General features: G+C 48.0%; 2 protein-coding genes across 6 annotated transcripts in view; one reads left to right on the top strand and one right to left on the bottom strand.

Moving 5' to 3' along the window:
* Window positions 1-5329, top strand: part of STK32A (serine/threonine kinase 32A) — a 145010-nt gene extending 139681 nt beyond the window's left edge. For 3 of the 4 annotated variants that reach the window (XM_045998648.1, XM_045998650.1, XM_045998647.1), the window contains 2 exons: window positions 1359-1426; window positions 2035-5329. In XM_045998648.1, the coding sequence (XP_045854604.1) occupies window positions 1359-1426; window positions 2035-2125 (159 nt within the window). In that variant the 3' untranslated portion in view covers window positions 2126-5329. The remainder of the gene's footprint in view (window positions 1-1358; window positions 1427-2034) is intronic. The other variant, XM_045998649.1, reaches the window with a different exon arrangement.
* A 2731-nt stretch (window positions 5330-8060) lies between these two features.
* Window positions 8061-20144, bottom strand: part of DPYSL3 (dihydropyrimidinase like 3) — a 112956-nt gene continuing 100872 nt past the window's right edge. For both annotated transcript variants that reach the window (XM_046000202.1, XM_046000203.1), the window contains exons 9-14: window positions 19099-19255; window positions 18290-18431; window positions 16663-16833; window positions 15240-15419; window positions 12738-12900; window positions 8061-11371 (exon numbers count right to left, since the gene is read on the bottom strand). In XM_046000202.1, the coding sequence (XP_045856158.1) occupies window positions 11283-11371; window positions 12738-12900; window positions 15240-15419; window positions 16663-16833; window positions 18290-18431; window positions 19099-19255 (902 nt within the window). In that variant the 3' untranslated portion in view covers window positions 8061-11282. The remainder of the gene's footprint in view (window positions 11372-12737; window positions 12901-15239; window positions 15420-16662; window positions 16834-18289; window positions 18432-19098; window positions 19256-20144) is intronic.

Below are 20144 nucleotides of genomic sequence, written 5' to 3'. Positions count from 1 at the left end.
CTGCAGCTCACACTGGAGTATGATCTAGAGGAAGGTGTGAAGACAGTAAACTTTAAGAGTCCTCATCAAATGGAGAAACCATTTTTTCTTTTTTCTTTGTTAATCAACAGGACAGCAGATGTTAACTGAACTTGTAATTCACAATATATGAAAATCAAGTCATTATGCCGTATACCTTAAACTTATACAGGGCTGGGCACGGATATATCTCAATAAAACCAGGGGAAAAACAACACTTCTTATAAAGATGTTTCTTGGGACACTATGTATAAGCTACATACATTTATTTATATAAAATCTAAAATTTTAATTAAAAATCTTGGGGTAAAACTGCTGCCGAGAAGCTCTATCAGATTGTATTTACCCCATAGTTTCATGTCCCCCATGACTGATAATAGAAACCCTCGGGGCTACAAATACCCCATTTTGAGAACAAGAGTAAGTATAGCAGAGTCTTCTTTCTCCCCTTTGTCTTGCTCCCCTCCCCACTCCTCTGAAATGTCCTCTCCTTTTCATTTGCCTCTTCTATCACCTAAACATTCACTCGGGGAAGAAAATTCTCCAATACTTGAAGACTTACTATTTCTTAATTCTTAGATTTAAAAAAAAATGAATGAATAAATATCTTTTCATAGGGGAATTTTTTTTTTCTTCAGAAGTCATTTGGAAGTATTTTATTGTAGGCTTGTAAAACATTTGATCTGGGTGGGACACTGTCCTGGGCTTGATGATTATCACCATTTTGAGGGTAAATTTCCTCATTAGGATGGAAAAGTCTTCAAAAGATGCTAAAAGCTGGATAATACCATCAAAGCAAATGTTTTGCCTGTCTGTGAAAAAATCACAAATAAAGATTTTGCTCACTGTGCCTGAGGTACAGTTACTCAACCCCAGCACAATTGTTGAAGTTCCCCCAGAACTGTGTTTCCAGACGGTTCATTAAATCTAAGTAGAACCTCCAAACCTTTTACAGGAGGGCCAGGAGATGACTGGTGAGTAAGCAACCAGCTCAGTAAACCCTCATCCCCACCCACTACGAAGCTATTGTTTCTTCATGGGCTGAGAGGCTGAGAGACATCAAGCTAATAAGCCATAACCCACATCTTCCTTGCTGTGGGGAACAGAGTTGCCATGTTTTATCCTCTGGCAGTTTCTTCCTTATTTACACCCCTATTACTCTGATTGGGGTCTCCTGCCACGCATTTTCAGATAGTGTCCTTTTGGAAGATACCCTGGTGCTTCTGAGACTTGAGCCAGTGAACAGACAGGGGGTTCCTGGCTGTTTGAGGTCCCCCCCCCCGCCCGTCCGCTAACTGCATCTCTCTCTCTCTCCCCCACACTCCCACCTGCTCCCCCAGAAGACGTGCCTTCTTCAAGAGCATCTGGAGTCTGTCCAGAAGGAGTTTATCATTTTCAACAGAGAAAAGTAAGTAAGCCTTGATTCAACAGCAGCCCAGAGGATGATGGATGCTTCAGACAGACTTACCTGCAGAGCCTTAACTGATTTTTTTTAACATTTTCTAATTTTTTCTCACATCAAAAAATGATAGATATCCGGGGGCGCCTGGGTGGCTCAGAGGGTTAAAGCCTCTGCCTTCGGCTCAGGTCATGATCCCAGGGTCCTGGGATCAAGCCCCGCATCGGGCTCTCTGCTCCGCAGGGAGCCTGCTTCCTCCTCTCTCTCTGCCTGCCTCTCTGCCTAGTTGTGATTTCTGTCAAATAAATAAAATATTAAAAAAAAAGATACATATCCATAATAGGAAGATTGGGAAATTCAGAAGCCTTTTTCCCCCTGTATGAGATTTCAAAAACTGTAATAGGTAAGTTAGCTTAGCTTCAAGTTTCTGTCTCAGGGAAGGAAAGAGGAATGGGACCAAAACACTTAAATTTGGTGACACGTTTAAGGAGGTTTCCTTGTGTCATGCTGCTTTATAAATTGTGGGACCTAATTCTGTCATTTCAAAGCTTAAATCACTTCTTTTTCTTTTCAACAATAAGTCCTGGTTGTTTTTCTTTTTTCTTTTCTCTTTTAAGAGTAAAAAGGGACTTTAACAGAAGATCGGCTAATCTAGCCTTGGAACAAACCAAAGACCCCCAAGAGGAGAATGGTCAGAATAAGAAGTGAAGTCCTCCACATCTTCTGCTTGGGACCTTTCCTGCCACCTCAGGCCAGGAATTGCTGACAGTAGTTCTCACCTCTCCACACCTCACACACCTTAGAAAATGTGTACGAACGCCTTTGGGAGGAGGCAGCATGACAGAGACAGAGAGTTCCGGGTCTCCTGGGATCTCATTTCACCATGTATTAACTATGTTGCCTTGAGCAAGTCACTTCCTCTATGGTCTTTGCTTTGGGTCATTCACCTAAATGAGAGGGTTATACAAGAGGAGCTCTGTTCTCCCTTTCTACTGTTACCATTCTGTTTTTCCACACAGCCTTTATCTTTATTTTAAAAGGAATATTTAGATGTAGATTTATTTTTCCACTCATTCTAACTACACTGTGACAAATGGGCAAATGGACACTGATGGGTGGCTGATGACAGTGTGAGGCTCTTCGGAGCTAGAAAATTTCTTAGAGGGGTCAGAGTGCCCCCATCTGACTGAGGAGAGAGGAGGAATTCAATCAGGAAGCAATGAATGGGAGCAGATTAGAAGTAACAGATTTCTGAGGCCTTCCAGCAGCGTTCTGGAATCAGCACACCCTCTCAGCTCCAGTCAGCCAGCAAGAGCCCATTGAGCAGTCCTTCCCATCGCCCTGGACAGAGATGTGAAGCTGGGCAGCTGAAACTGGTCATGACTGGTAAACATTGGTGATATTTACACAACAGAAATGGGCAAATGCTTCAAATCAGGGCTCCCCACCCCCCCAGCCCCCGCAGTCCCTGTAAGCCAGTTGTAAAGCAGTTATCAGCGTATAGGTCACCTCCTAGCCTTGAGAGGGAATTGTCCTCTTATCAGAGACCCTGTCTGGAGAGATCAGAGAATCTTACCGTCACACTGAAACCATGTCCATCTTTTAGTAATCAAGCTCTCCCTTACCTGTACAGGGGTTACAGTCTGAGTAGAATGGGAGGGGAATTTGGAGGAGAGGAAGAATTACACTTGGAAACCCCTTTAAATTACCCACACCATGGTGGGAATCTTTTCTCGGTGAAGCCCAGTGCAGTGAGCCACCTTCCAGTAATGAAGCAAATCACCATGTGGGGGTTTGTTTTGATTTTGTCTTTTATTTCTGGTCTCATTTTTGGCCAGTATCAGATGAACCAAAATGTGTGTCCGATTGTACATGCCTTTATAGACTGCAATAAGAGAACTAGGAGATGTAGTCAGGCCACCTAAACCTCGTCCTTACAGACAGTCAGGGCTTTGCCAATACGGCAGAAAGCAGGCAACAGGGAAGAGCAGACCGAGAAACCAGGCAGAAGTAACAGATCCCACACCTGCCACACCAGACATCCAAGGAGGGAAGCAGCACTCGGGCAATTAAACATGGGTAGGAAGCCAATGCTGGATTTTAACTTGGCCTCCAGGATTTCCTCCTCACTGAGTTAACAGGCCCAGAATTTCTGGCAGAGCTGTGGATACTGTGTCTCTAAGAGCAACCACATTTTTGTTAAGAATTAAAACCAGCTCTTTCCTTCTGTTTGACTTTTTTTTTCCCTACATTTCCCACATATTATTTTTCCCGTGCTGTTTTGCTTTTCTCCAAAAGCTACAAACTATGCACTGGCTCCGACTCCATTTCTGATTATGTATGGAAAGAGCAAGGGGAAGGTGACCGGGTTCTGTTCCAGGCTGATCACTCCAGGAGTGTCAGGGGCCACTGGTGTGGTTTACCATCTTGCATCTTCCATGTGTTTTGCCTCAAGTCCTGATGTGCTGTGGACGTGTCTCTCCAGTCACCTGGTCCCTCCTCTTGCTGTGACCTTGTGTGTATCATTGAGGAAAGACTTCAGGAAACACTTGCCATGGGGCCATGGGATCCGGAGGCTCTGCGTGGGGAAGGGAGCCGGCTGTCTGTGCCATTTCACATCTGTACAATGTGTAACAGGACAGGAACCCCATTAACATCTATGTAGTGTGAGCCCCTGGTTTTTATGTCCAGTGGGTTCCTGCTGTGCCCGAGGCACCTCTGTGGACATTGAGGAACTGTGGACAGACCAACTAGACAGCACAGCCTCAGAGCAGTAAGATGGATTTTCAGTCCCAATCAGGTTACAGAGCCACAATGTGTTTCCAGTTAGAATGAGAAAGAACCATATCGAAAGCGCCCAACAGCTGACTGTAAGCATCTCCCACCACCGCCCATTTTCAACATTAGGACAAAAAGGTTTCCAGATACCAGGAGGAGGCCTAAATCTGTACCATGATTGCTAGATGTTGGTATTAGCTTCTTTGGTTTTATTCTGTAACTTGGGCCCAAAGTTACTACCCGAACCAGATGGAACATGTCTCAGCAATGAGATGTGGGACAAGCAAGGCTCGGGGCTCAGAATTTTAGAAAACGGGCTGAGTATTGCCACCCTTTGCCTGGTATTCTCCCATCTCCTTCTAACTGCTTCCTCCCTTCTAAGAGCCCCTGAAAAGTCTAGAAAAGTCTAAGCAAGTCCAGAAATGTCCAGGTTATAACAATTCTTACGCTGCAGCTGGGTCACCCACCCCCTGGCAGTGTGACCCCCCTCCCAGTGGCTGGGGGGTGAGAGGGCACGCCAGCCCTGCCACCCTGCCCATGCCCGAACTCCATGGAAGTAAATACTCCACTAATGGCTGACACATCTCAAGGGCAGCCCTGGTTCTGGCTGGGATCATTACTAGGGCAGCATTAAGTATCCAGCCACACAAAGCCCTAAGTAAATTATGGTCATTAATTCGTAGAGAAGCTTCTTGTAATGGGAAAGTTTGAACCGGAAACTAGTGGGCTGTAGATCATCATAGCTTCTCTAGATTGGATGGGCAAGTACATAGTTCGGGAGAAAGAATGCTGATAAAGCTAGCAGGAAGCAGTCTTGCTGCTTTCCACGGTACAGTCATGCTAAACTTTTTGTTCGCCAGCTGGACGAAAAGGCAAAGGTGTGCAACACATCGTGTTTGTTTCAGTAGCCAGTCGTGCCTGCCTTGTCTACTACACAACATCGTTTCCCACTGTCCTCCTGCAATTGCTCTTTCTTACAAGCTCAGTGTGTCTGACTGATGTTAAATGCTGAGGTTTGAAATCCAAACTTCAGTGATCTGCCCTGTTGTGAACAGGAAGCCACTGGGTGGGAAACATGTGCTTCTGTCGCTAGAATGTAAATGTGCCTTGGTGTATTAAAATGTCTTCTGTATACAGTAAGCCACTGGTGCTTCTCAGCTGTGTCACTGTTTTTCCCAGAGGTAGGGCTGTAGGTACCCAAAGTTACTTGTTCCTACTTCCATTTCCCACTGTGAGCACTGTCCTTGACCAGGGACACGCTGGTATTAGAGATGATGTCCTAGAACGGTGGAATGCAGCATAATTTAACTGATCCACCAATAAAGAAACTAAAAGCCTGACCCCTTGAGCATTCACACATCAGGGAGCACAGCCGGAGTTCCAGATTTTGCCCTCTGCTCTGATCTTGTCTATGACAGCCCATGCCCCTCTTTTACAGCACTGTGCCTTGCTACCCTTCAGCATCTTCGTCCTGTCCCATTCCATATACCAAGACAGCAGGCAGATGTTCCAAATCTGGGACAGGAGGGTCACAGGCAGCTCTGGATCCTTGTAGCTGGAAACAACTTCCCCTTAGGCCCACAGAAGCTAAGTGGCCAGTAGGCCAGCTGGTTCCCTGGGCTTGTCCTGAAATCAGTAGGCTCTTTTAAGTCACGTGAGCTCTGAAGTCCTAAATGCTGAGTGACCTGTTGTCCAGGCCATGTCAGGTGCCCTGTTTTGTTCCCAGTAGCCAACTGAATACATGGCAAGATCCAGAACTCTTGATTCTGAAGAGTGCCAGCCTTAAGTATGTGATCTCATTTTAGTCAGTTGCTTTGGCCCTTCCATCCCCCATGTCCTACTCATGGTTGGTGTCCCTTTTGTGATGATTTGATGGTAGCAGAGCTGATTCCAGGAAGTTCTTTGAAACCTTTTTCTCTCTTTTTCAAAGAGAGCCTTTATATGCCTGTTCAGTGCTCTCATCCCCAACCTGGTCAGGTGTAACTCCGCCCCAAATAGTTCTAGCCCACAGATGTGTGAAAGTCACTATGTCTGTTTCACAACTTTTTTTTTTTAAACATGGTTTCATCTTTGTAAACCCTGCAACCTGAGTTCACTTTAGTTAAGCTCTGCCCATGCCCTTAAACCCACTCTAATCCTAAGCAGAGCTCAGCTGCTGCCTTGGTCCCAAGCTGGGACGGGTATTTCACCAATCCTGAGTTCAAGCTGCAGACTGAGACTGTGGGTCAAACCTTGAACCTCAAACTGAAATAATTATGTGCTGAGAGTAGCTTTTGATGTTTTCTAAGCTTCAGTGTTTAAAGCTATCATCATTCCAGGCTCCTGTACTGACAGCACTGTTCTACAGAAGAAGGGTTTGTGACACATACAAGCAACAAACAAACAGCATTCTCTGATCCCCATCTCTACCTGCTGCAGCCTACACATAGACTCTTCACTCAGCAGAACACTCAGGCCCTGCAGGCTTGAGAAAGGTACCCTGGCCGTCTGCTGGTTTTGCCACCCGGTATCCAAATCTGGTATCATAAATTGGTTGTTTTGGGGGTGATCCCGAGTCCTCAGGCTTCACGTGGCTCTGAGGCTAAGCACATGATCAGGTGGGGCTCATGAGTCTCAGTGTCCTGGCCAGGGTGCCTAGCCATGCGGTGAACACAGGTCCCAGGCCAGGCCAACGGGAATGCGTCTCTTTGGTTGTAACTAGTAAGGGAGCCTATTTCCTTCACCTGAGTTGCTAGGCAGGCAAAATGAAAACCTGGGGACGCCGATGGCCAGTTCTGTTCCCATAGCCAAAAGTTTCCCAGAGAAGCACTTACTGAAAGCAAGGGGGCTAGAGATTAAGAGAAACCACGTTCTAGACCCAGCTATGTTTCACTCAACTTAATTGTATCCCTGAAGTTATTACGCCAGACTTTAAAATACCCTTTTCAAAAAATTTTTGTGCATACAGGTGTCTGCAATTTGCAATGAGAGGTATCCCATACAATACAGAAGTGGATCCGAGTTTGGCATATAAGGTTTACTGGAATCTTTAAAGAGGATATAAAAGGGTTCCGCAGCCAAAAAAAAAAAAGTTTGAGAACCTTCAACAAGATAAATTCCGAAAGGCTTAGAAGATTTCTCATAGCTTTTAACTTGATGATAGGACCTCACATCTGTCAGAGTAGTTTAGTAAATAATCCTTTCCAACACTCCTATACAACTTGGGATCAATACGTTAAAGAATATACATTGAGGGGTGCCTGGGTGGCTCAGTCGGTTAAGTCTTTGGCTCGAGTCCTGATCCCAGAGTCCTGGGTTCAGAGCCCAGAAGTTGGGCACCCTACTCAGTGGGGAGTCTGCTTCTCCCTCTCCCTAGACACCCCCCCAACACCCCTCCCCATGCTCTCTCTCTGGCTCTCTCTCAAAAAATAAATAAAATCTTATAAAAACAACAACAGAAAGAATATAGTTTGAAAAATATATATATACACCTTGGAAAATGCTTAGTTTAAATTTTCTCAAAGTCCAGACTTTTAGGGAGAAGCAGAAAATCTTTAAGGGGATGACAAAAAACCAAAGAGATGCAAGAAACCCTTTCAAGATCTGTACCAGACTCAGACAGACTTTATCTCAAATGGCGATGCATTTTATATGAGACAATCCCCAGAAAAAACTTAAGTTACTCTAAGTTTCAATAACGGTCACCAAACTTGGTGTCCAAAACAAAACTCAACCTCAACTGGTAAGATAGAAACCCCCCAAATTTCCTCAGGAAACCTATTGTTGTCATCAAATCTGCCCCCTTATCAACCATGTCAGTTTTATTGTCCAGTTTTGATACTGTAGGTGAAACGGCACGTCGCGTACAGAAGAATGACCACATCCGTAATTTCATAGTTATTTTAATAACCAGGTGTACATTAACAGTCACTTGATGAACTTTTCTTTAATCTCAGCTAAACTCAAACACAGTTTTCTTCACGGTTCAAACCAAACAGCTCTTCACGTTCCAGAGCTGCCTCACAGCTACCACAGATCACAGGGAGATTTACGGTCTGTTCATATTCACCAGACACAGAACTGAACACCCACACACCGTTTTCCAAAGAGGGAACTTGTACAATGAATGCTGGCTGCCCGGGACAGCCCAGGGGTATATCTGGGACTCAAGCTGGCATTTTCCAAGGGGAGAAGGCCTGGGAAGCTTGAGGCTAGAACCAAAGTTGGGGGTTCATCTGCCCTGTTGGGAAGGGCCTCTCATGGTGAGTGTTAAGTCCAGGCTTAGGATTAAGGCCTTTGCCGCAGAGCATGACTCTGGGTGTAGGCATGAGGAAAAAGGCCAAAGGGTGACTGGTCTTTGAAGAAAATCCATTTTCAGGATGACTACATTTCAGGATGTCATTTCTAGAAGACAGAAATAGAAAAAACACCTCTACGGGGTTGGCTGATCTAACAATTCCACAAATACCTTCTCAACTGCCCAAGGTTATGGCCATCCCAGAGAGAACCCCAGTGGACTGCCATCTGGGTAAGGAATAACATGAGAAGGTTGGGGGGGGCAGTAAGCCAAGGGCATCCTTAGAGAGGGGCCAGGCCAACAGACAAGAGGGCAAAAGAAAGCTTGGGCAGGAGAAGAAGGTCCAGCACACCCTCCCACACATGGATGAGATGCCACAAATTATGCGAGAGCTGTGACTTGCATCATGTTTTCTTCCTAAACCCTTCTATAGGGAGGGCTCTTTGATGCATCTTACAGAATAGGACACATTTGAATATAAATTTTAACTTAAGTAACGAGGTACAAGAAATCAAAGTCAAGAAAAGAGAGGGAGTTTTCTTGCAATTCTTAGGAATCTCTATGCTTGGGAAGTTACTTATAGTAAGTGAAGAAAGGGGGGCTTTCCCAGATCATGCTGCCCATCAGGAAGGCATTAGCGGTGGTTTCTACAGCATGAAAAGCTTGTGTCGGATATGAAGTTCTGGTTGAATGCTTCATTCAGCAGTCCCAGTGCAGTGCAGATGACCAAGGTGGCCATGAAAGACTTACTGTAATGGCACAGACAGGTCATGGAGGGAGGAGCTGGACTCTGGCTAGGAAGCAGGAGTAGACAGTCCCCAAGAGCACGCGCCCACTCATTTTTTCTTTTCCTCCACCTGGTGGTTGTGGCTGGTACTGCAACACATCCCTGCAAAATGGCCCAGCCACTGAGGTATATAACATACATGCTTCAGATCTGACAATCTCCCTCTGCCTGCAAAACTGTCATTCTGAGTTCTACAACAGGCCCCCAAATCTTCGGAGTTATCAATCAAGAGCTACATGCTCCCCTTAAGTTTGCCTTAAAATAAAGGCACCATGAAAAAGCCTTAAAAATAGCAAGATTCCTTATTACAAGAAATGATTGTTTTCATAGTAATTAGATGGCTAGGGGAAATCCTCTTCCTTGGCTATTTCCAAATTCCTTTTTAGCCACGCACTGGTCCCTTTTCTCTAGTCTTCAGCTTATGAAAACTGCTGTCAGAGAGAATGGCTTCTACTGAGCACCTGAAAGGTGTCTGAGGCCTGCTCTTTTTCTTCCAAGTACCTAGTACACACAGTTAGGGGTCCTACCAGCCGGATCCCCCAAGCACAGATATCTGATCCCAGGGTGAATGTACTTTTTCAGCTCTGGGCCTTAGTTCTACAAATCCTCATCTGGCTCAGAGAACTTTCCCCAACATTGAATTTTCAGAAGTGGCAGGATGGGAAAACAGACACTGAGCTCCACTTCCATTCTGGGCCACATCACACAAGGCCACATGTCACTGCCACTCACCTTAGAAGGCTTGATAAGGAAACAAAAAGCTCCCCCAGAAAATGTGCTAAAGGAAAGAGAGACAGATGGTTCAGGGCTGAAAAGCAGACCCATGGCCCCAGAATATTCTCCCCCAGCTCCACAGACTAGCTTTCCCAAATGCCTGCTTGGCTCTTGTCTCAACTGAGATCATCTGTTGGGAGCAAAACTTCGAGAACACCTAAGCACTTAAGTTTTCAAACAAAAAATCCTATTCAATCACCAATGTGCCTGAATCTTGAGACAGAAAGAATAGACCACTGACCAGCAGCAAGAGAAGCCCTTCCTGGGGCCCTGCCTCGGCTCGTCCTAACTTGGGACACCAGGCACACGCTGCTCTTCCCGGATTGGTTTGCAAAGCCATGAGAATTCGAGAATTCGAGGTGATCTCCAACATGTGGTTAGAAGAAGGAGTGTGGGCATGGCTGCCCTCGCCCTGAGGGCCTGTGTACGCTCCCAGCTGCTGCCTTTGAAAGAGCACCAAAGAGAAAGGGAGGACAGAGGAGAAGGGTAGTTTCCGCTCTCCTTGCTTCCTTCCCAGCCCAGGAAAGAGAATTTGAAAGCAACACTGAGAAAGAAGCCCCACCAAACTCTGGCACAATCAAGCAGGTGAAAGTAATGGTTGGGTTTTGGTGTTTTAATAAAGTGTTCAAAGGAATAAAATCTAGGAGGGATGTGACAAAGTCTGGAACCTGAAGACTGCCTGCCTTCTCCACAGACCCTAGGGACCGTGAGGAAGAATGGCTGCCCTAAGTAGCCATCTTCCATGGAAATAAACGTGCTTCATCGACACAATACACAAGCCCCCTTATGCTCACCCACCCACCTTCCTCCCCCATCCATCCCACCCCAGCCCTTCGGAGCCTTCCGCCTCACTCTGGGCTCCCACCACCTCCTCACCCCAAATGACCATGTCCCTTTGTTGATTTTCCTGACATCCCAGCTTTGTCTGTCCCCTTGTTGTAAAATGCAGCACTACACACGCTCTCAACACTATATAGCAGACTTTTACCTTAGTAGCCTGTCTGATTGCATGCATGTAAATGCGGGGAGGCAGGGTCAAACCAATCAAAGCTATGCATGAACAGAAAACAAAGCAATATTCGTAAAGCTAGGCAAGCGAGTGTAGCATTGGAGAAACATAAGGCTTGAGGCTTATTGATTCTTTAGATCGCAACCTTTTGGATTCGCTTTCCTTCTTAAATATTGGTGTACCATTTTGGCTTCAAAAAAATCTCTTCTTGCTTCTGCCCCTCTCTTTGGAGAGGGGTCGCTTAACTCAGGGACGTGATGTTAGAACGGCCTCCAGGGGGTGCCACGATGCGCTTGCTGGCCGAGCGGACCCCCTCATCCACTTGGGTGCCTGCAGTCGGCAATGCATTCCCAGGAAGAGAAAAGGGAGAGCGGGGTGAGGACAAGAAAGAAACCAGACTCATTTTCAGAGCATCAGATGGCAAGTGCCTTCCTGGCCTCATCTCCCAAGAAACTTCCATTCTAGTCTGTCAAGCATTCCAGGCGTTTCGTATCCACCCTCCTGGGGAACACCCATCTGCGCCAAGAAGAGCCAGGCTCTCACCTAGATACCTTCGGACTCTCAGCAACATTAAGAACAATAATAAAAAAAACAAGGCCAATGATCTAAGAAACAGCTGCTCACATTCCCCGCGACAAACAATGTTTCAAGTGGCCCTCGGACACCTCACTTGATCCTCACCACTTTCCTATGAGGGAGCTACTGGGATTGTTCCTATTGAACAGAGGCAGCAACTGAGGCTGTGAGAGCTTGGGGAACCGGTCCCAGGTCTCACAACCTGGCCCAGGGCTGCTCTGGCCCCTGCAGCCTCAGCACGAAGGAAGAATTCACATGCGTCACGTCCATTCACAGAGGAGCAGCCAACACGTTAGGAAGCAATTCAAATGGCCAAAAAAACTGACAAAAGTCACTTGCGACAATGATAACGTGACCTGTGGCAACGCTGCCTCAGAACTTGCAGCCTTTTCCTTCTGCCTTCCTCCCCGTGCCTGTCCCCTCGACTCTTTCTGGCTTCCGTCATTCCTTGCTCCTCTTCTCTTCCTTCCCTAGATCTGCTCCTCTTTACCTCTCCCTGTACCTTCGGGTGGTCTTGCTTCCCTCACACTGAAATTATTCATCGTAGAGACACAAATCGACATTCATTGTTCCCGTTTTGAAGACGACTGGTTATGGAGCAACTGGGTAATTATTTTCTATTAATATCAGTTCTTAAAGCAGAGACGAGATGAAAGGTCCGGCCAGCCTGGGCTAAGTGTTTACTCAAAAGCAGCTCAGGTTAGCACCATCACCCTCAGGAGAAGAGGGTGGGAGGGGTAAAAACGCCGGGTTCAAAGAAGCCCCGCAATCCAAGCTCTCTTTTCATTCTGGGCACACAGAGAAGGGACAACACCACGCACAGCTCCCACGGTCTCACGTGGCAAGTCACCATTAATTCCTCAGGGGAAGCATCTTGCCCCCACCCAGCAGGTTGTGATCTCTAAGCAGAACTGGTCATCCTTCTAACCTGATCTTTAACCTCAACCAGCCTTATCCTGCCTTCTCACCAGGAAGCCTTTTTGACTGTGCAAACCTTTCTGCTGGCCCCAGCCACTGTCTCCCAGACCGTGGTAAGGGCTCAGGCTCCCTCCCAGGTCACCCGCCAGCTTGGAGCACCTGCTTCTCCTCCCTTGGCCCAGGGGCCCCACGCCCCACTCACCGGACAGGCTGAATCCCGACTGATGGAGGTTCCTCACCGGTGGGTTGGGCCGCGTGGGGGAGCCCCGGGTGGAGCCCGCGGGGGTGCCCCCTTTGGGTGTGGTGGTCAGGTCAAACACCGGCCCGTCGTACAGGCCCCTGGGGACGGCGTGCAGGTCTGCCATCTGCAGCAGAGAAAGCCCATCACCCTTGATTCTGTCAACAGTTACCATCTGTGCTCGGTAGCAGAGGTAAGTCAGGGGATTCAGGGTGTGGTGGGAGCCAGAAAATAATAAAAACAATAGGGTCATTTTAAGGAAAGAAGACGCAGACAATAAAGGGGGTGCGGGGATAGTGACAGCGGAAGAGATCACGGAAGTTCTCTCAGTAGGTGAGCTTCCCTCTGAAGGAATAAAGGAGACTGTGGTGGGGTGCGGCGGAGGGAAGCCGGGAAGCTACAAGGGGCCGAGGAGCCGGCTGGAAGGCAGCGTTCCCCCGAGGCGGAAGCTACCGATGGAAGGACCGCCTACAGACCCGGAAGCAGCGGGAGCCGGAAGGGCAGCGGATTGGGCCAAGGTCCTGAGAGCCGGCAGGGCGAGATCTGGCGGGAGCCCCACCCACACGCCCCTCACCTCAGAGCAGAGCTGGCAAACCGCGAGGTTCTGCAGTCTCACCCCTGGCCTGTCGCTGTGGCTGTGAACCTGTCCTGGGACTGGGGAACCAGCCAGCACCCACGTGCCCTGGGAAGGCTCGGGGCTAGGCCTGGTGTGGGGAGAGGGGGATGAGGGTCACCTGAAACTACAGTGCCTGCCCCAGAGGGGCCCACGGTCTGTCAGACACGCGTTGATGGGCGATCCTCGGCCTGGGTACGACCCCTGGCGGCCGGAGGAGGCTGGCAGGACAGGGCAGCTCACGGTAAGACGCCGGGCACGTCGGCCACAGAGCCTGCCCTCCCCTCCGGGAGCAACTCAGGTGCAGGCACAGGGCCGACCCTCATCACGTTTGCAGGTGCTCATGACTCAGGTGGGACCCTGTCTCTGGCCGTGTTCCCCAAACACCTTGGCCACTAACTCTAGACCATCGTTTCTCTGGGTGCAGGATCTAAGTCGCTTGACTTAGAAATAAAGGGAATAAAGGCCTGGCGTATATGGGAGGCTTGGGTTCTATTCTCTTCTCTAGAAGACTACAAGCGGAGTGTGGAATGAAACTCCGTACCATCAAACTTTAAAGGATCACTCATAAAGAGGGTAGGACCGCTACAGGGATTCAAAACACTGTCCTAAGGGGCACCTGGGTGGCTCAGTCAGTGAAGCATGTGCCTTGGACTCAGATCATGAGCTCAAGGTCCTGGGACAGGAGCACCGAGTCGGGCTCCCTGCTCAGCGGGAGATCTGCTTCTCCCTCTTCTTCTGCACGCGCGCTCCCTCTCAAATAAAATCTTTAAAATAAATAAAATAAAAATAAATAAAACACTGTCATAAAATAAGCAAGCGCAGGCTACAGGGATATTCAGACTAAAGGACAAATGCCCTTGGAAACAGACACACGCCCTAAGAGACCGTGGACCTCCTTCAGTGAGGGCTAGGGGAGCAGAATAGAGCTGGCCTGGTGACTTCAGAGAGAGAGTCTGGCAGCCAGCGGGAAGACCTCGGTTCCCATAGGTGGAGCTGGCAACCGCCTCCTCCCTGTGACCACACTCAAAAGGCTGGATGGCCAGTCACTGGGATCACTGGGGGTCTGGGAGTGGCTTGCGTGGGTGGGTATGGAGTTTCTGTGAGTGTCGCCAGCCTCCCAGCTCGCCATCACTATGACTAAAGACTCATTCTTCCAGCAGCTGGGTGCTGGCCCATCCCATGTGGACCGATGAGCATATGTCTTCCAACAGATAAGATTGGGACCAGGGATCAAACTCCAGCCCCATCCCGGGATTGGTCTAACCCTATTCTGGGGATCCCTAGTCTTACTGGAAGAGACCTTGTGGGGGTAGCAGGGGGCTCTGAAAAAACAGACTTCTGGGCCTCACCCCTATTATCAAGTAGACCGCTCTGTAACATGAAGATAGATACATAAATACACAGATAAGCGTCTGCCTATCTATCTATCTAGCTATCTGCCTAACAACAAAATTAGGGACATAAACAAGATTTTATGTGAACCACAGAACTAGCTAAAAGGATCATAAACATTTGCCCTGTGGAGCAACACTGGATGGAAGAAATGAGCCTGGGGGTTGGGGGTAGGTGTGGGCTGCTAATTCTCCCTGTAAGCCTTCAAGAGTTATTTTTTTAAAATATATGGACATTATTTTGAATTATCAAATTTTGAAAAAGGTTTCTTGGGCCAAAACAGTTTTGGAGACCCCCTTTTTCTAGACCATGAAACCTGTGTGTATCTTGGGAAGAGATCACCGCTGTGAATTTCTCTAGGTGGGAGCAGGGCATGCAGACCTCTCCGGATCTCGTGCTGGAATAGGGCACAGGCCCCTTCCCCTACACTCCTACCCCAGGCTCAGCTAGGTTCTCACCTTCCTCCGGGCTTTAATGCGCTTGTAGACATAGTCAGAGAACGGGCTGCAGGGGATGAAGCGGCCAGCCCCCTGGGTCACGTGCAGGTTGCCGTCTTCCAGCATGATCTTGCCCTGGCAAATGACCACCAGAGGGGCCCCGCGCAGCTCCAGCCCTTCAAAGATGTTATACTCCGCAGCCTAGAGACAGGGCAAGGGGCAAAGCCATGAGTGCGGGCACAGAATGGTGAGGGGAGGAACACGGTTTTCCTGGGCTGGGACCCAGCCTTCAGCCTCAGTATAACAGACACCCCAGGAAGGCCAGGAAAGGCTTCCAATGCTCCCTGTAAGCTCTGGTGGGTAGAAGCCCCAGGAGAGAGATGGCTGCTAAGTAGAGACGGGACTTCCCAGCAAAGAGAAGCATCAATCTTTAGAAAGGCCCTGGTATGGATGTACGTTTTGTCACTGGCAATGTTCAAAGAGAAGCTTGGGAATTATCAGGATGCTGCATTTGACACTCCCGTACAGGCTAGGTAAATGGCTGAGGTCCCTGACCCTTAGGTCTCCACTAGCCCAAAAGGAAATGTGATGTGACACGATGTTTAAACAGAAGCCATCCCCACCAAAAATGGGATTTCCCTTTCCTGCCTCCATTTATTCACCAAGTGCAAGGCATTATTGCAAAGCATCAAGGACATCGGTTTAGAGTCTATACTCCAGAGCTATGTGGGTCTGAATCCTAACTTCACCATTTACTCACTGTGTGAATGACTGAATCTCTCTGCACCCCTATTTCCTCCTCGATACAATGCAGGTGGCAACAGTGCCTACCTCTTGGGGACGAATACAGAGATTCAGTGAATGAAAAGCTCACTGCCTGAAACATAAATGCTTTAAAAATATGAACTATTTTTACCAACACAGATGAAGCCCTTTCCCTTAGGGACTAGGCTTTAATTATCCTCCACATGAAACTCCTCATGAGGAAGTTGTCCGGGCTGCTGACCAATTTTTTTCACGTTCTCCCTCCTTCTCCGTGCAGGGGGGGGGGGATCCCTACCTTCCCTGGCCTCCTGGGGTAAGGTCAAGCGCAGAGGTGGCTTGGGCCAGTGCAGTGTTGAGAGGAAGTGCCCTATACCGCTTCTCTTGGGAAAGCTCTCTAAGCCAGGACTCCAGGGACCAGGATCTGGCCACTGCCTCAGCAGTCATGGCAGGAGGGGCTGGTGTAGACATGGCACCTCTGTGCAGAGGGACTGTGCTGGGAACAGCCCCCTGCGGACCCATCCATGACCCTGCTGAGGTATAATGTTACTGAGAATTGGGTACGGTTTGTGACCCATAATGGTCTTGCTGGTCTGGGACAAGGGGCAGTCACACATCTCTCCTGACCAGGTCCCACACGCGCCCTGTCCATGCTGCTCTTCTCCTGCCATGCCAGCCTTACCGATTGGTGGCTCTTGGCGGAGACGATCTTCACCGCGTCCGGATCCCAGATCACCAGGTCGCTGTCAGAACCCACAGATATTCTCCCCTTGCGGGGATACAAGTTGAAGATCTTGGCAGCATTGGTGCTTGTCACAGCCACGAACTGGTTTTCATCCATTTTCCCGGTGGCCTAGGGGAATACCAAAAAAAATCAGCACCGGGCTCCTGCATTTGGGGCACGGTGACCACAGGGGCCAGAAACTCGCACACCGGCCTAAGGAGACGAGCACAGACCCCACCCACAAGGTGCCCAGTGGCTGCGGCTCACCTGTGACTTCCAAAGGCAGTTAGAGCTCCTGGCGTGCACATTTTTTCTGGATATGTGCATACACTTATTTCTTTGCCCCTCTAATTCCAAAAAGAATTACAGAGTTCCCAGTAAAATTAAATGTGGTTACGAGCCCATTTTTTAGACATTTGTTTGTATTTGCGTGGTCACAGGATAAAATATGGAAGAGCCTCCTATAAATGATAATAATGGTTATTTAATCCTGGGTTATCAAATTATGATGGATTTTTGTCTTTTCGTGTTTGTGCTTTTCTCTCCTTTCCAAGTGCTCTTTTAATGAGAATGATTCATATGGGTAATTAGAAAATATATATATCTTATTTTCAACAATTCCAGAGTGTACCTACTATATACATTCATTCATACACACACACACACACGCACACATATACAGTGTTGAAGAAAAAACAAAACTTAAGTATGTGAGAGAGGAGACAAAAATATTTATACTTTCCCTCTTTACAGAACAAAAAGCCTGGATAAGGAAAAAAAGAATTTGGGGTGCCTGGGTGGCTCAGTGGGTTAAGGCCTCTGCCTTCGGCTCAGGTCATGATCCCAGGGTCCTGGGATCGAGCCCCGCTTCGGGCTCTCTGCTCGGCAGGGAGCCTGCCTCTCCCTCTCTCTGTGCCTGCCTCTCTGCCTACTTGTGATTTCTGTCTGTCAAATAAATAAAATCTTTAAAAAAAAAAATAAGTTCTTTGAAAAAAATGGTAAAAAAAAAAAAAGAGAGAGAGAGAGAAGGAAGTGATCAACTTACTAATAAGTTAACTATTATTTTTACTAAAACCTTTGGACAGGCTTCATTTGCATGGCTATTTCTTTTGTCAGCTTCTGTCATGTTATTAAAATAAAACCAGGCCCACCATTAGAAGACACTGGTCAACAACCACTTGTACACCTGGATGACCACACACTCAGGGAAGGGCATCCACGATGAGCAAGCTGACTTCAGTCTCTTAGGCAAACACCACTTGCTTACCATTTCAAGGGGTTCTATCCAGCCCTTTCAGAAGACGTGATAACGCTCTCCAGAAAAGAATTTTAATTCACTCTTAAGTACAGATCATTCACACCATCAGTTGAAGGGTCTGAATGCGTGGTTCCTAGTTCCTAACAGTCTGGAGAAGAAGGTCTCCTCACAGTCTCAAGGTTCATCCCCCTAGAAGTGACATTCCTAAACCGCTTGAGACATGCAGTTCCAGAAACATCTCGGCAGGTGTGAGGGCTCACCTACAAAGACGCAGTGGCAAGAGGGTCTGATCTGAACCTGGCCCCCATCCATGACCTTGATCCTTACCACAGCCTTGTCCCAGATGACAGACATCCGCTCTTCCACGCCATTGGTGCCCTCGGGGATGGCTGTGAAGTTGTCCTTCCCAATCGCCTTCTGGGCAGTGCTGAAGGTGCAGTGGGCACTCCCAGAGAGCTGCAGGTCTCCACTGGCAAAGGAAGAGAGCTCCATGTAAACTGGAGAGGTGGCACAGAGGCCACCAGGGACAAGCAGCGAGCATCTAAGATCAGCATTTGGGATGCCAAGACTTGAGTTTAGGATCTTTTGTGTACTTACCAGCTGCGTGAGTGTAAGTGAGTTCTTTCCCTCCCTGGGGCTTACAGTTAGCCCATCGGGAAAATGAGGGGGTGGGGTGAGGTCACCTCTGGGTAACAAAATAAAAGGGACCCAAATGAGTAATGGGACTAACCCTATATGCCCTGGCCAGGGGTGGGCAGCTACCAATGAGTCTCCCTTTAATTTCAGTTAGGTGCTGTTCAACATTAGGCCCTACATGATCTGACCCTCTCTTGCTTAACCTGTAAAATGGAGACGACAGTCCCTCACTCATATAGTTGTCATGAGGATCAATGAGATTCTGTGTGTCATCTCACCACAGTGCTGGGCACGTGACATGTGTTAACTACAGTAGTCATTACTAACATGGTTATTGTTAGTAATGTGCAAACTATGAGCGGGGAGAGCCTGTTCTCCACGTGGTTCTCCTCACTGCGGACTCGAGTCTAGCTGTGGATGGGCTGCTTCCGCCCTCATCCCCCACCCTGGGTCCCATGAGGTTTCCACGGGATCATGCCACTTTTCATCCCCATACCCACCTGGCCAGCAAGGAGTTGATATAATCAGGAGTGGTCGGATCAGGGCTCAGAGGCGGGGATGTCACAAAGGCAGCTGCCTTAGCCCAATTCTTGCTCCAGTAATGCGTCCCATCTGTGCCAAGGCTGGCAGTGATGGGCTCACCAAAGACCACGTTTCCTGCAAGGGTAGGAAACAGGCGATGGGTTGTTGTAGGCGATGGTTATAGGAAACAGGCGTCTGTGCTGCTTCGGGCCTGACTCAGGTTATCACAGCCCCTAGCCTTCCTCCTCAAGGCTTGTGGCTTTGAAGTCAGCCAGGCCTGGGGTCAAGTCCATGGACCCACCTTTTCTAAGCCTCTGCTGTTCTATCCGCTAAACATGAACAATGTCAGATCCCCTAGGTCACAAGAAGCCATCAGTTATAAGATGCAGCTTTAAGCCCCAGTTTGAGGCAAATTAAGATTTGAGGCAAAACAAAAAATGTATACTGATTCTAAGATTCACTGACATTTAGTAAATATTAAAATGTGGACTAGGTCTCTCCTGGAACAGATGAAATAAGACCATGTCTACTTCTCAGGATCCTGAAAATGAAGGGATCAGGCACATACAAAGTGTCTGGCATACAAGAGATGCTCAGTGATTATGATTTCCTTGCTACTCCTTCCCACAATACAGTCCCAAAGCCCCAGCACGCCTGGGAACTGCTAGACCCTTCTTGTTGCAATGATAGGCTCTGGTTCAATGAAGTAAGTCTGCTCCCTTGGAAAAGAGGCTCTCATGGTCTTTCCACCATGCTTGTTTTTCCATAACCTAGAAGGAGTGATCTGCTCGAAAGTACCAGTAACCTGGGACACATCAAAGATGAGGCTCTCTTCTTGGACCTGTGTCTGCAATTCGGAGTTTATACGCCCAAACCAAGCAGCGAGGAGGAGGGATACTAGGAAATAAACTGATCTAAATTGAGCTTCTTAAAGAAAAAGGGACAGAGAAAGAGAAGGTAAATGCTGTCTCATAGAAGGCTGGTTGGTACCAAGTTTTTCTACACCAGAATCTTGGGCGAAAGA

This window comes from Meles meles, chromosome 3 (genome assembly GCF_922984935.1).
Source record: "Meles meles chromosome 3, mMelMel3.1 paternal haplotype, whole genome shotgun sequence".
Lineage (NCBI taxonomy): Eukaryota > Metazoa > Chordata > Mammalia > Carnivora > Mustelidae > Meles > Meles meles.
Note: the sequence above shows the minus strand (reverse complement) of the source record. Positions and strands in the feature narration are given on the sequence as shown.